General features: G+C 35.9%; 1 protein-coding gene across 1 annotated transcript in view; it reads left to right on the forward strand.

Moving 5' to 3' along the window:
* Window positions 1–16,357, forward strand: part of LOC150095074 (WD repeat-containing protein 44) — a 362,406-nt gene that overhangs the window by 184,621 nt on the left and 161,428 nt on the right. The window contains exon 11 of the mRNA XM_090411421.1: window positions 1,184–1,228. Coding sequence (XP_090267547.1) covers window positions 1,184–1,228 — 45 coding nt within the window. The remainder of the gene's footprint in view (window positions 1–1,183; window positions 1,229–16,357) is intronic.

Here is a 16,357-nt window from a genome sequence, read left to right on the forward strand (position 1 = left end):
ATACACTTCTTAATAAAACTTCTGTTTTGTTCCTTCCATAACTTCAAATTTATGTATCTGTATACTATCTTCTTCTCAGTTCCACAGCTGTTATTTTATTTATTTTTTAGTGTTCTCTGTCACTAACCAAAAAAAAAAAAAAACTGGTGTCATGCAGATTGCATCAGTCACATCTGATTTCTTCATATATACTTGGCAATATGACTGTCGATATGTGCCTTTGTACAGAGATAAATATCCGTTAAAACTTCATTGAAATATTATTATTTGTACTTTTCTTGGTTATTTGCATGTGCCATTACCCCCACAAATCCTCCACCTACTAAGGAAATTAGTTTCAGTCGTAACTGCAACAATGTCATCAATGTAAGCTGGACTAGTGTCAAACGCTGATTTTTTTTTAAATCAGCTAAACTATAAAAAACTATACTAATAAAAAAATAATTTACGTGAGTTTATTCCGGTATTATAATTTATTAAAGATCTTATAATGTATTTGAATGTTTGTGCTTTCCTTTTGTGAATGGTGATAACCAATAGTATGATAATTTGATGTTGGTCTACATAAGGTCTACATTGCATATCAAGAATTGGTCTGAAATGGCTCTTTCTTGTAAAAATGAAAGCAATAACCAGAATCAGTAATCTGCATTTAGAGGTGGAATCCATTTGCTGTGTTTGTATGCATTTTTCAATCTATGCAAAGGAATGATTTTGCTGTTTACATTTGGGAGCACCTGGCATGTTAGGTTTACATCCAACTCTAGCATTCAGCAAGTTGCCTTTCACAGGGTGAGAGCTACCATCAGATGACTTACTCGTAATGTCATTTTTTTTAACTATTTCTAAACTGTTTACTTAAAAATTCAAATATTATGTATTTGCTTGTTGTTTGTGTAGCAGTTTGTGCCCGTTTATGCTCGTAAAGTAAACATGCTGAGATAACTAATTGGAAGAGACTTCTTCTTTGAAAGAAGTCTCTTCCAATTTTTGGAAGAATTGGAAGAGATATCAGCAAATTCGTCCAAGTACTTTCAAAGTGCATCAGTGGATTCCAAATACTTTTTGTCAAAATTAACTTTGGAAAAAACCACATGAACTCATTTTTTACAATGAAAATTTGTTTTAATATTGTACTTTATATTGGTAATTTCTGATGAATTTCATATTGTAATTGTTATAGGGAGCTATCTGGACAATGAAGTTTTCCTCCTGTGGAAGACTTCTGGTAAGTTTCATGATTTACTTTATTCTTCTCTATAACTTTAAATTGCAAGGAAATGATATTTTGAGAGCTGGTAAGGATGTGATGCCTTACAGCACCTAATCTTCTTAACGATTAGCACCATTAATTAAGCATGTCATGCCTTGATTGATATTCACCTTGGTGTGAAAGGAATGTTCTTTTAAGAATATATTAAAAAAACAATAATTACTTTGTGAAATATCTTTGTCAGATGAGGAACTGCTCTGTAAATGTAATACTTGATTGAAATCATCATCTGAATTATTCACTACATCTTCGAAAATTCAAACTTCATCAGATATGAGTTTTTCTTTTTGAAAGTAGATCAGGAAACTCATCACTAGAACATGTGTATTTCCACATATTTCTAGTTTGTTGGCTTTCATAAGATTCATTTTCAATTATGAATCAATGAATTTTTACTCTGTACGTGTATACTGTCTGAAGACTGGAAGCACTTGTCCCTATATAGTGAACCCCCCCCCCAAACAGCCACTGTACTGCAGGTGCAAGAAAACAAGTAGTTTTATTGTATCACTAAATAAGGTACAGAGACATTTGCAGTCTGTGTAATATATTTGTCAACAAATAGTGCAATTAGAGACAACTGGGATAAAAATTGGCACTACCTAATGAATCAGTGTCCCCTCCCACAGAAACTATGCTGCGTAGACTCAAGCAAAACCATTTGTTGTACTGCCAAACACAGTATCTAACTAAAAACAATTGCCATAACATTTGTCCAAATTTTCAATTACATGAAATAAATGTTTGTTCGATGGCATATGAAAAAAGATTGCATTTCAAATAAAACTCTATCAAAAGAGTTGCAAATATCATGCCATATAAATGTTGTGTCAGTCGAGCCCACATGCCCAATGCAGAAACAGCACACAAATGGTGATAAGTCCCATCAGTAGTACCATAAACGTGTGAAACATGTCCCACATGGAATGTGTTAAATCCATAACTAACATTATCTCGTGCTGTTCAGAAGAGAACAGCCAGGTTAATTGATAACCTCTCTCTCACACACACATTCAGTTTTTTGCTTTATGCCTTTTCTGTAGATACTTTCATAGTCATTGCTTTGCTTAATTGACCACTATCATTCCTCCACTTTGTTCAAAAACCATAAGAACAGGTCAACATCAATTTATCATATGTTGGTTAATGGATATTGACCATTCACCATATATCTTCAAGCTTATCAAACCAACTCCTACTTTTCTTTAATTCCATCTACTTTATCCTCTGGAATAGCCTTTCTCATTCTGAATAGTTGAAAGGCATAGTCTGTGCTCTAAGTTTCTTCTTAGTCTCTTACTCAATCTTGGACTTGATGTGCTGTAGGTCTTGCAATCTTTTGTTTGTAGGTCAGATATTTAATATATACACACACACTATTTCTCCCAACCTCCTCTTATCAACAACTGGATTTTTTGTATTATTAGCAAATACAGTGTGGTTGTCTGTTTACCAGATTAATGATAATGAGAACTATTCCCCTCCTCCTCCTCCCTCTTCCCATGCACAGACATAACAAAATTTACCTAATGCTCATTGTTATAATGATATATAAATGGTGCTTTTGTAAAGAATGAATATAAAAAAATTTTGATGATCTTTCCTTTTTCAAAAAAATGATTGTTAAAATAAGACCACTGTAAGTTATGCTGACAATTTAAATAATAAATGGATTTTTCTTGAAACCCTGCTCAAAAAATATATATATATATTATTATTATTCACACTGAAACACAAATGTCCATTATATATTAATGAAAAAAAGTAAAAACTATAACAGAATTGTAAAAGTAGCTTGTTCAGTGATATTCACTATTTATATAAATTAATTTTTAGCTTTGATTTTGGTTGAAACAATTGATAAAATTTTAATGAATTGCTAAAAGTTTGCTTTTAATAAGAAAAATTGTTCAAAGATTTAGAAATCCCAAAATGTGCACATCTCTTATGTATGAACGAGTGCAACCACTTTATATATGACCACAGAATTTTTCTTGCATCTCTTTCATTGTGATGCCTACTTGCATATGTGTTTCTATTTCTATATGGTGCAAAATGAAACAAAAATATGAAGATTAGTTCTTTCTTGGAAGAAATGGGTTCAAAAATGAATTTTACTAATGCTTAATATACAAAAAGAGGGGATCAGAATTTGGTGGTCAGTGTATCTTATGAGTCATGAGTGGTTTATAAGATGCATTGATTTGAACATGAAGCACATAAGCGGCTTCTTCATAAATACCTGGTTGTGCTGCATGGAATAGTCATTTTGTTTTAATTAGATTGAATGTATAAATAACAACTGGTGTTATTAGAAAAAAGGTTCCTGTTGCTTTGCAACTTGCTGTTCATAAACATTAATTGTTTGGTGGATCAGTATAGATCAGTGTCGTTTATTTCTCTTGTGTTTTTTTCTAATATTCTTGATGTTCATACTATAATATGTATTGCACAGAAAATGAACATGTACAGCAAGTGAGCCATGTTCGGTGCCAAATGGTTGTGAATTGTATATAATTTGTACAAATCATGCAGGAAAAAAGCTTAGCATTAGTATACTAGATTCCAGATAGATGACTTTCATCGCCTAGTGAAATGCTATCACCCTTACTTAATGGAGGTCTGAAGTGGCTTCTATGTTTGATCTCCAGTTTCTGTCTACCCACACTTCTTGCATGTAGTGTATGCTAAATACATTCTAGGGACCCAGACACTTTCCTATTGGAGAGCATAGCAGTAAAATGATTCTACAGGTCACCTGCTAGATGGCACATGAAACAAAACACCTGAACAGTAACAAATCAGAAGGCCTAACAAGTTAGCAAACTTGCTACCACTTATTCGGTTGCACCTGGAAGAAGTTGGAATATGGTGGTATGGCAGGAACCTGGTAACCACTGTTAAGATCATGTATGAAGAGGAGACTGGTTTTCTTCTCTGTGGGCAGCATGTTTACATCTTTCACCTCTCATTGCACATTCCTGCTTTTTTCTAACTTCTCCTTCCCATCAGGAATGATGACTGTACAGCAGCAAAGTTGCTCAGAAGACAGTTTGGAGTATTTTCCGAAGATGCTCCACAACTACAACAAACCTTGTTGCTTTCAAACATGCCTGAGCTCGAGTCAGACACATCTAGCATTAGAGTCAAGAGGAATCCTGGATCTAATATACATTTTACATAATAAGAACAACCAACACTAAAGAAGTCTGGGACAAAATCTGGAAAATGATGGCAGATATACTACCCTCTATCTCTCTGTCCTTGAACACAGTAGATGCATTGTTGCTGATCCAACAGCAATTGCCAAAACTCTCAGGGAGATTTTTGCTAAAACATCAGCAACATCTTCTAATCTTTCCCCTCCCCTCCCCCAAGTTCCTTGACCAAAAAAAAGAAAACCAGGAAAACAAGAAATTGTTTTCTTTAAACATCACCAAAGAATAGTAGGCAGTTCAGTAAACAAGAAATGAGAGTTGCTTTGCTTAAGTTGCTATCTGGTCCAACTGCTGTTGAACCAGATAACATCCATTATGAGATGATAAAATGTCTGTTGTCATCACCCATCATGCAGCTTTACAAAATAATTTTCTGTGAAAGTATATTTCCAGATACCTGACAAAAAAGCAATAATTCCTTTCCTAAGCAAGAGTATGATTCCCAAATAATGATTGTCCAATTGCTTTGACAAATGCTTGAACAGGATTCTGAGGGGGGGGGGGGTCTAATTCCTATCTTTTATGGTTTCTAGAGAGAAACAACCTTTTTCCAGAATACAATCTGGCTTCTGAAAATATCATTCTACTACTGATCACCTAGTCCTGCTAGAGGTATCCATTACAAATGCCTTCCTAAAACGTGGTGTAAACTGGTGTCCAAAAGCTAAGGTTGGACTACATTTTTACCTGTATATGAAAAAATTTTCATGACTACATCGTGCACTTATAAGAATGAAACTCGATTATGGGTCCCAAATTTCTTTACTACCTCTGTCATAGAAAGTACCCTACAATGGCTAGACTACATTCCCCATCAATCCATAAGAATTGCAACTGGTGCATTTCAAACTTCACCATTCCCTATATATGCCAAGGCATATGAACCACGGTTTTCGCTTTGACATCAACAGTTGTCACCATTATATGCTACAAAATAAAATCCCTTCTGCACCATCCAATATGGTCAACTGTTTTTTGTCTACAGTTGGAGAATCTCATAGAAAAGCTTATACATTGGTTGCACATGATTACTAAATAACTTAAGGAATTCACAACAGATAGTTGTGATGAATATGATTTGGGGCCTCCCTCGATGAGTCTAATGACTCCCTGGAGTTGCCCGTAATAATAGTAATAATAATAATACTGGAATATAAATTAAAATAAACTTTAATATATACTTCCTATATTTATGCAATCTTCATGGGAACATAAGATTAAGACACTTGCATGCAGGCACTAAAAACGGCAAATGAGGTAGAAGCGAGGAAACTACTGTTTTTCCTGAAGTCCTGATGGTGCCCTCTAGCAGGCTATATTAGATATACTTGGCCGTTGGGCTGAAGTTCTCAAGATGTATGTCTCCCAAATTTGGGGCAGTCTCATGCATCCAAATTTGTTGAGGTTTGGCATATTTCTTAGGCCTGAGGCTGATTCTATGAATAGTCATTCAAATTTATACTTGCTACGGTGTATTACTATCGCTTTCTTCCACCATATTCTGTGGCATGTATCCAGAGCATGGTCTGCAAGCCCAGAGTGGCTGTACTGGTGAAACCGGATGTAGTCCTTGTGCTCCGAAATTCTGATATTCGCTGTCCTGCCTGTTTGGCCAAAGTAGGACAGCTTACAGCTGCAAGGGACTTGGTATACACCATGTAGGTCTACGAGAAGTGGTTGGTCTTTAGTGGAGCAGATAAGAGATGCCAATTTTCTATATGGTCTGTAACAAGAGGTCAGGTCATGTTTATTCAGGATTTTGGTAATTTTTTTCAAGGTGCCCCGGATGAGAGGGAATGGTGATGGATTTAGAGTAATCTTTTTTGTGAAGAGAGGGAGGTGGGCTGTGGTTTACTGGTTTTAGTATTTTTTTGGGGGGCTGTAGCCATTGCCTGAGAAAGTGTTAAGAATGTGATTTAGTTCAGTGGTAGGGCATTGTCATTTGAACAGATTAGTTTAGCCCTGTTGTATAGTGTCTTAATGACTCCATATTATTGTGTGTGTGTGGGGGGGGGGGATTGTTGGTGAATGTACCTGCCTGTTGAAAGTTTATTTTTCACTTGGTTAGAGTATAATAAATTTCGTTTAATCCTTTATCCAAGTGTGAGCAAACAAAGTTTGCACCTGAAAGTATCTTCAAGACTGGGGTAAGGTGGTACAACACCAGGGCACTCCTTGCAAAGGTGGAGCAAGCTACCAACACTCCTATCTCAGTACCTCCCATAATGCAAAACACATCTCCTTGTGGATATGTCTAATGTTATGCATTAAGGGAAGGGCCACAACCCAGCCTAGTTTCGACCTTTATTGAGGTCTCTTCAGTGGGAGCCAGGCCCAAGTGGAGATACCAGGCAGAAGCATTAGCAGGTCATCTCTACCTATAGGAGATGTGTTTTGCATTATGGGAGATACTGAGATAGGAGTGTTGGTAGCTTGCTCCACCTTTGCAAGGCGTTCCCTGATGTTGTGCCACCTTACCCCAGTCCTGAAGATACTTTCAGGCGCAAACTTTGTTTGCTCACACTTGGATAAAGGATTAAACGAAATTTATTGTACCTGCCTGTATGGGTGGGTTTTCTATAAACCGAGAAAACCAAGGTTCCATCAGGCTGGCAGGTGATGTGTCTAGGAGAGGGGGCTGTTGTTTTCCTCTTTTTCCAGGGTGAACTTGATTCTGGGGTGTTGGTTGTTTAAGTGCGTTAAGAAGGAGAGGAGTGTATCAGAGCCATGTGGCTCTGATACACTCCATGTATCAGATGTATCTGCTCCATGGGGCAGAGTTTAAGGCTTTCTCTCTTCAAAAGTCTCCATAAAGAAGTTGGCCAAGGGTGGGAAGAGTGGTGAACCCATGGCTGTCCCTCTATCTGTTTGTAGAATTTTCCCTGTAGTCACCCCATTTTTAAATTTTTATGAACATATAAATTAAACATACCAAGAAATTATATTCTTTGTTTAACCTTTTATCCAAGTGTAAGCAAACAAAGTTTGTGCCTGAAGTATATTCAGGACTGGGCAACTCGTATATAGTGGCTAATGACATCACATCACTTACCTTAGTATCCCATAATGTAAAACACGTATCTTTTCAGACATGTGTAATGCTATGCATTATGGAAAGGATTACTACCTTTATTGAGGTCTCATCAGTGGGAGCCAGATCCTGAAGATACCAAAGTTGAAGTAATGCAGAAGTCATATTTCCATATACAAAGAGCCAAAAGGTGTGACTTCTGCATTACTTCAACCTTGGCATCACTTCAGGGTCTGATGCCCACTGATGAGACCTCAATAAAAGTCGAAACCAGACTTGGTAGTGACCCTTCCCATAATGCATAGCATTACACGTCTGAAAGGATATGTGCTTTGCATTAGGAGATACTTCACATAATGACTTCACATCAGTGTTAAACTTTGATTAAACAGAATTCCAAAAATTCTGAATGTATCACAGTTTAACAAGAAAAAAAAAAGGGGGTGGGGAGGAAATTTCCTTAGCAAAATGCTTGCTTCTGAGTGTGTACTTCTACCTTATAAATAAAGGAAGGAAAGGGAGTTATTTATGCAATGGTCAGTAATATGGAATAATTCAAAGTTTGTCTATTTATAAAAAAAAATCAAACTTTCTGTATAAGTGATAAAAGAGTAACTTATGCAAAGCCAGTAGGATAGAATAAGAAAAAGAAATCTATAAAATGTGTTATGAAGTATCCTGATCAGTATTGAAACTTACATGTTAGCACCATGACTTGCATTTTTCATCGCAACAAAGGGTTGAAGGAGGGATCAAAGCCCCAATCGGCCACGTGGGTTTGCAGTGAAGAAAATTTAGCATATGTTATTGAGCGAGGGCCACGTGAGTGATGTACTCTAATTCGTTGGATGAGTTGCAGAGATAGCAGTGATTTGTCGGTAGGGGGAAGGATATGATAAGGTTAGCAACCCCCCTTTCGCTCGAATGTTTTTCATCGGTGTTCATGCAGTTCCTGGAGCAGCAGTAGGAGGTCTGTCAATTGTCAAACGAAGGCTGGCAATTGTCAGATGAAAGGCTGGAACAACGATTCGTTCTCCTGATTATATGAAGGAAGAATCAACTTCCTGCCCGGTTTGGATACAGCAGAAAAGTGTTAGCCATACCAGAGTGGTGCATGCAGTTCGCATGGATCGAAAGAATACTTCCAGTACGAGCGCTGAGCAGTAGGACACTCGATATTCAGCCGGAAGTCGTCAGGGAACTACAAAATGCTGTGTGAAACTTAGTAAATGAATTACTTACTGAACTGGTTAAGGCATTGCATAAGGTGTGAGAGAGAGAGTTTTAGTTGATATATCATGATGTGTTATTAATGTTGAATGAATGAGTATATCATTAAAATAATGGAAGTGTAGTATTGAATTTTGGGGAGTAATTGTTTCCCAAGGAAGATTCCCAAGATTTCTACAGTCTGCACATAGACAAATGTCTATGTGCAGACTAGAAATTTGCCACATGAGTGGGCCTATGTGCTAAATTTTAGCTAATAATGATGTTCTTGTATAATGAATAATTAGTGCTTAGTATGAATTTTATATGAGTGGTAAATTATATTTGTGTGTCAATTAAATCCATGCTAAAATTTGAGAATTTGTGTTTTTCTGCAAGATAGAATCCGATGCACTGCCTGCAAAAAGATTAGCATACGAACCTAAGCGGGAAACAAAGGAGTGAGGTTTTAGGGCACGATTGCAGTCCATAGGGTCGTTATTGTAGATCTCTGGAATCATCTCTTGATTAAGACTTCCCAACAATATAATTACCTTAGGTAGTGCAGTATAAAATAAATATTCCTAAAGTTATAGGAGATGTAATTCTGCAAAAACTTCCATGCAGAGTTACCTCTATCCAGGGACAATCCTTATGCTTGGAGGTACCACGTGACTCTTTTGGACAATTTTCCAAGTTCTAAATGTAAATGTTAGTGTAAAGAGAAAACGGGGACACAACATAGTCTCTATATATGAGTTGCCCAGTCTCGAAGGTAATTCAGGTGCAAACTTTGTTTGCTTACATTTGGATAAAGGATTAAACCAAGTGAAAAAAACTTTCAGCATAAATATGTATTAGTTTAATGCAGAAGTTTTCAGCCTGTGGGACACTAAGCTATACTGCGGTATTTAGAATTGTAAGATGCTTTCCAGATTCACAAGGAATGCTGTGCATTTGATACTTTATATAAAATCCTATAAAAATAAATATTAAATAGACATGCTTCTTTAGCCATCTACCAGTGCCAAGCGGTACTTGAGTACTAGTACTAACGTAGCAGGTAAATGGCTAAAGAAGCATGCGTTCGAGTGTGCTGTCTAGTGCCTTCCAGATACATCTCGAAGGGTCTTGATACTTCGTTATATTCATACAAATACAAGAGGATCTCATCCACAGTCAGTCAGTCGTGAATAGTGTGATATTCGTTTATAAGTGCATGCAGGTTCGTTGTGTCAGCCATAGCCTATTGGGGTTTTATATTGTCAGACTTTTTCATTAATGCGAGACATATTCAGTGGATAATAACCATTACACGCCCATTTTGAATCATTTTTTGGGTTCACCTTCCATCGCGTGTCTACAATGATGGAAGGTGAAAGATATGCTGTCTACGAGTAAAAAGCATAAATCAAGTGATTCTTGTCGGGTTTTTAATGAAAAGTGGAGCGATTTGTACTTTTTTGTGCCGATCAACGATAAGCCAGTGTGTTTAATTTGTCATGAGTCAGTATCAAAAGAATACAATATAAAACACTATGAGACAAAGCATGCATCTAATTTTGATCATTTCAAGGGAGGCTTCGTGTGGACAAAGTGAACCGTCTACAAATTGATTTAAAATGCCAGCAGGGTACGTTTAAAAGGCAGAGGGAAGAGAGTGAAGCGTGCGTCAAAGTAAGTTATGTAATAGCTGAAAAAATTGCTAAAAAATCAAAAGCCTTCTTGGACAGTGAGTTTGTGAAAGAGTGTCTCATCGCTGCTGGGGATATTCTGTGCCCAAATAATAAGGAAGTGTTTAAAAAACTGAGTTTGTCTGGGGTAACTGTAGCACGACATGTTGAAGAACTTGCCAGTGACATTGAAGGAACTTTAAAAAAAACGGTCGTCCGAATTTACGTCATATTCACTTGCTTTAGATGAGAGCAGAGATGTGAAGAATACAGCACAACTGGTTATCTTTGTCTGTGACATTGATCAACAATTCAATGTGACAGAAGAACTGCTAGTGCTCGTACCTCTGAAGGGAATGACGAAAGGCACTGATATTCTTGAAGCCACCAAGAAAATGCTCTAGCATTTCGACCTTGGCTTAACCAACCTCGAGGGTATGGTAACTGATGGTGCCCCCTGCTATGGTGGGCACCATCAGTTACCATACCCTCGAGGTATGGTTACTGAACGAAGGGTTTTTTTCGCTGCTACAAAAAGAACCGAAACTAGATGGAAAAGATTTCGTCCATTACCACTATTTAATCCACCAGGAGAATTTGTGCGCAAAAACTATTGGATTTGAGAATGCCATGAAAGTTATTGTGACTGTCGTCAACTTTATTAGGGCAAGAGGATTGAATCATCGTCAATTCCAAGAGTTTTTGACCCAAGAGTGCGAAGCGGATCACGGCGATGTGGTTTATTATAGTGATGTGCATTGGTTGAGCAGAGGGAAGGTTCTTAAAACAGTCTTTGACTTAAGGAGCGAAATACAGCAGTTCATGCAAACCAAGGGGAATTCGATTGTGGAATTTACCAATCCAAAGTGGATGACAGACTTTGCCTTTGTGACCGACATCTCGTTGCATATGACCTAAATACGTGGCTACAATCCAAAGATCAACTGGTATTTGATCTTTGGATTGATCTCTGTTTGATCACATCAAAGCTTTTGTGGCCAAGCTCAAACTTTGGGAGGCATGACTCGCAAAAAAGACTTAACTCATTTTCAGCTTCTCGTTAAGTCCAACTGTTCGTCTCTTGATGAATAGGCTACAACATTAGCCGTGTTGTGAAGTGAGTTCGAAGAGAGATTTAGTGATTTTTGTAACCAACAGTCTTCTTTAGATTTATTTTTAATACCATTCGGTGTCAATTGTTGCCGAAATGCCAGGCTCAGTACAAATGGAGATGCTTGAACTCCAAAACAACTCTTCTTTGAGAGAAAAATTATTCAGTGTGCCCTTGGTTTACATTTTACAAAGACTACATTTCTGAGGACGCATTCCCTAATCTTTATCGGCATGCTTTGAAGATGTGTGCTTTGTTAGGAAGCACATACTTATGTCAGCAGTTCTTCTCCAGAATGAAGCATGTGAACTCCAAGACAAGAACTCAGATTATGGACCAACATCGACAAGCTGGTCAAGGAAAAACATTGCCAGGTTGCCCATTGATATTGTAAAAAATGAATGTTTTCTTCGTTAAATTATCTTTTTTCAAGTATTGATTGTATTTACCTATCATGAACCCGACTCCTACCTACGCTCTTAAAGCTGAGTTTGTTTATTTTTATAGGATTTTATGTAAAGTATCAAATGCACAGCATTCCTTGTGAATTTGGAAAGCATCTTACAATTCTAAATACCACAATATAGCTTAGTGGCCCACAAGCTTCATTGAAATTTTTAATGTTGCCCACGCTGTCTGAAAGGTTGATGAAGAACCCTGGTTTAATGAATCCTTTATGAATTTTTGTACATTTTTATACTTTTTACATCTGTTTTACACACAACTTTTTTCCTACGTTGATTTTTATTTGTTTACACTGTTTTACTTATTATCTTGTGTACTTCTAAGAAATGTTTAATTTGTCTTTATATACAGATTTTAGATTTATGTGCTTGGTTTTCTTGGTGTTTTAAACAACACATGACATGAACAAACTGATTTTTTTGGAAAATTTTTGAAGATTTTTAAAAAATTTATCTCATTCTGCAGATATTGCATTCCATTGCATGGCACAGTTATGCCATGTTGAAATTTGAAAAAAGAATAAACAAACTAAAGTTCAAATCGAGGCCTGATATTGTTTTGACAATATCAGTCAGCTTTGGAGAAGCATATAATTTTGCTTGTTTAGGTCTAAATGAAAGCTTTGTCTCTCCATGCATTTCTGTTGTATTTTAGTCTTTCTGCATCAGACAAAACTCTACAATGTGCTTAGTGAATATACTTTATAATAGCCATTATCTAATACTGAAATACGTAAAATGAATTCATTCCCTGGAAGTTATTCTAAATTATTACAAATATGTGCTGATCATTTTCTACTAGTGCACATTCTTTATATGTGAAGTAAGTCACCTCCCCCCCCCCCACCACACACACAACTTACCTGAAGAAAGGAAGTGTTTACACACACACAACAATCATCGATATACCTCCTCTTTACCTTGCAGTGTCGAGGATTTTTCTACTAGTGATTAAATGCATGTGTTCACAGGCCGGTTTGTCTGTTCTGGGGGATGAAAAACCCGAGTTTCTGGGTGAAAAAAAACCTCCGTATGAGACTGGCTAACTTACCTTTAGTCGAAAGAGACCAGATAAAGGTTCCTCATGTATGGGAATCGAACCCAGGTCTTTCCAACCAAACAACTTTGTCTGTACTGACTGAGCTACAGAGGCTCTCACAGATGTGTGTGTATGTGAGAGAGAGGTCTTTTTTTTAACTCTCCTGAACCAAAATGATGTTAACAGAATTGGGAGTGCTGACTTGGAAATACTAGAATTTTGGAAGTCCTTAACAGTTTCTTTGAGAAAGGATGTTCCTTGTATCTGTACCTCAGATTTTTCCTGTTTATTTGTTGTATCACCAATACTTACCTTATTGTACCTGAAAGAGCACTATGATTATATATATATTAGTCTTGCATGACAATTTATGTTTGCTCATCTAATGATTTGGCATTTGAATTAGTTGTTTGTTATAGCTAAACCTGTTCCTTTTCTTTGGGTATTTTAAAAACGTGTTCTATTTATCCATTTATTTAGGGAAGGTAAGAGAGTGAAAGAGTTTCAAAATAAATAATAATATATATATAATAGAAGTTTTATTATTTCAATATTCATGTGATCAAGATTAAGTAGAATATTTATACATTTTGTAAGTAAGGCCAGCCTGGTTTGTCAACTAGTTGGCATATCCACTCTCCAATCAACAGACTAGGGATTTGACTCCTGCTATAGGCAGGGTTCTTATTATATAAAGCAGTGATTTTCAACCTTTCACCTGCCGAGGGCTGCATTCACAAAAGACTGTGGACCATAGACACAAAATCTCTTGACTTTTTTAGAATGGTTTAGTCAAGTTACACCCTGAGCATCAGAAATGGAGGTAGGACAAAATACTTAAAAATGTATTAGTGTTGGATCGTCCTTCCTGTCTTTTGATCCGCCATCTTGTTTTAACGATGTTCTTATTAAGGTTAATTAATTGTATGTTGATTACTAATCCAAATGTAGGGAAATTTCTATTATACTGCGCCACCCTATATTCAGATTAGTCTATGCAAAATAGTGTAATCAAATATTAATTAACTTTAGCAGTCTAATGTTTATATATAGGCCGAATTTTACATTAACATTTAAGGTTCCCGCTTGGTCCGATAATTTTATGAACGGTGCAGTGGAAAAGAATCAGGCTAACAACAAATTGAAATCAATAAAATAAAACATTTAATGCAAGGTCATATAATATATACATAAGCTTACTTTGGATACAAGATAATGCAAAATTAACTCAGTTCAACTACACATAACATTCACTTAACTTTTGGTATTAAACACTGAGCTTCAAAATCTAATTTCTCCTTAATAGGCAAAGATAGTTCTAAAGTTCTTTACCACTGAAATTCACAGCAAATATTTTTACAATAGTATTCTTTATCTTATCCCTTAGTCAGAAATCACATAGCTCAGTCAAGAGATAGCTATCACTTTAAGTGGGGGGGGGGGGGGACTATTAATCTTTAGCTTCGGCAAATTTCAGCATAAACACCACAGTTAATGTTAGGATTTAACAGAAGGAGGTAACTCTTATAACTTCACTCTAAAATGCTATAAAGTACAACTGCTCTTACCGGAATAAATTTTTGCACATATTATTCACTGAGGCACACTTAAAACTTTAGTTAATTATCACACTGGAGCTACACATTTCAAAAGTAATCTTCTTTAAATTAACTTAATCTTTAATTTCAGCACATCACAAACGCAGACACACTTGCACTAGAAAATTCACTTATTCCTCATATACTACTTTACAATAGAATCAGCTTTCATTTATCTTCCTTGAAAGCTCTGAAATACAGCATTAACTTCAGAATTCCATATCAATATTCTGAGATGCCAATTTACATCTTGATCCTTCGTAATCTGATTACAGCGCACTTAATTCTTTGTACTACAGCCTCTTACTTAACTCCGTGCTGCTAATAAATTATTTCCTCATCTCTATTGTGCTGTTCTCAATGCCGTTACTGTGCTGAGTGCTCCAGTTGTACCCAGTCTCTAGTTCTAGTGCTGACTCTGCCGACCAACTCCTGACCCACTGCTCTTGTTTACTCTCGCTTTCCGTTTATATATTTTCACTCCGTTTTCCCACCAAAACTTGTTCTCACTGTCTAGCTCATATCAATTCCAACTCGCATTCCATAACTCATGCGCTACACGCTCGCGCCTTCTATTTTTAACTCCGTCTCCATGACAACAATTAGAGCAGTACATAAGCATTACATAACATTTTACCTTTACATACAGAAATAAAATAAAAGGATATTTTTCAATTCAAATAATATATAATTATATATATGATGAACGCAAATTCTTCTACTATTAACATAAGAATAAATAAAATAATTTGAACGTTATTTTTATACAGAGTCCTTTCCATTATTAATACATATCCTAGATTAATTAATTAAATAAAAAAACTCAAAGGTAATTAAATGAATAATAGTTTATAATAAGAGATTTACATTAAATAATATCTATAAATGTAGCCTTTGATATGGTGGATTATGTTGGATTCTGAAGGGAGTATTAATAATTTTAATTTCTCTTCATTCAGAATCCAACATTAGTAAACAGTAAAATTTAGGTAAAATGGATATATTACATCCTTTGAAAGATTAAGCTAGTCAGCAGACAACAGATACAAAACAAAAAATAGCAAACTATCTGTCCTAGTCAAAAGGTAAAAATAAAACTTATGAAATTAATACATTTATTTATCAGAAGATATGTGTGTGTATATACGCACACATTCAATGCGATATTTGAGGCTGCAGAAGAAAAGAAAGTTTATTAATATTTACTTCAAGGTGTATGACACACAATCTTAAAATATGCAAATGACATTTGAAAGTCTTGTTCTTTACTTTGATTTGACTGTTTTTGTTTTTGAAAATGTTGATTCACAAATATATGTGCTACAAAAAATGGAGAACATGGCTGTCACAAATCTCTTTAGGTTCACAAATATCAGGTAGTGCTGAATATAATGACCAAGAATTTCATGGAGCCTGATACATCGTAGATATCTATTATTTAGAGAACTATCTCATTTGCATGTAGATTGGACTCTTAAAATATTGAACTCTGATTATCACAGTCTATAATCACCTTATCAATGGATACACTTCAGAATTAACTGATAGACGTAACAAAATAACTAGACACTAGGGAAGAACTCAAACACTTTGCAAAACTTATTTGGCATATGTCTCGATGGGTACTAACTGAATTCATCAAGAATAAGTACTACTAATTCAGATGAATTCGTGCTTATGCTTCATTCAGAAGGCCTGATAATCAGTTGTTTCTTATTTCTCATACTTCTTTACCTCCTCC

This window comes from Typopeltis vanoorti, chromosome 21 (genome assembly GCF_054136105.1).
Source record: "Typopeltis vanoorti isolate ZY-2024b chromosome 21, IOZ_Tvanoo_1.0, whole genome shotgun sequence".
Classification (NCBI taxonomy): Eukaryota; Metazoa; Arthropoda; class Arachnida; order Uropygi; family Thelyphonidae; genus Typopeltis; species Typopeltis vanoorti.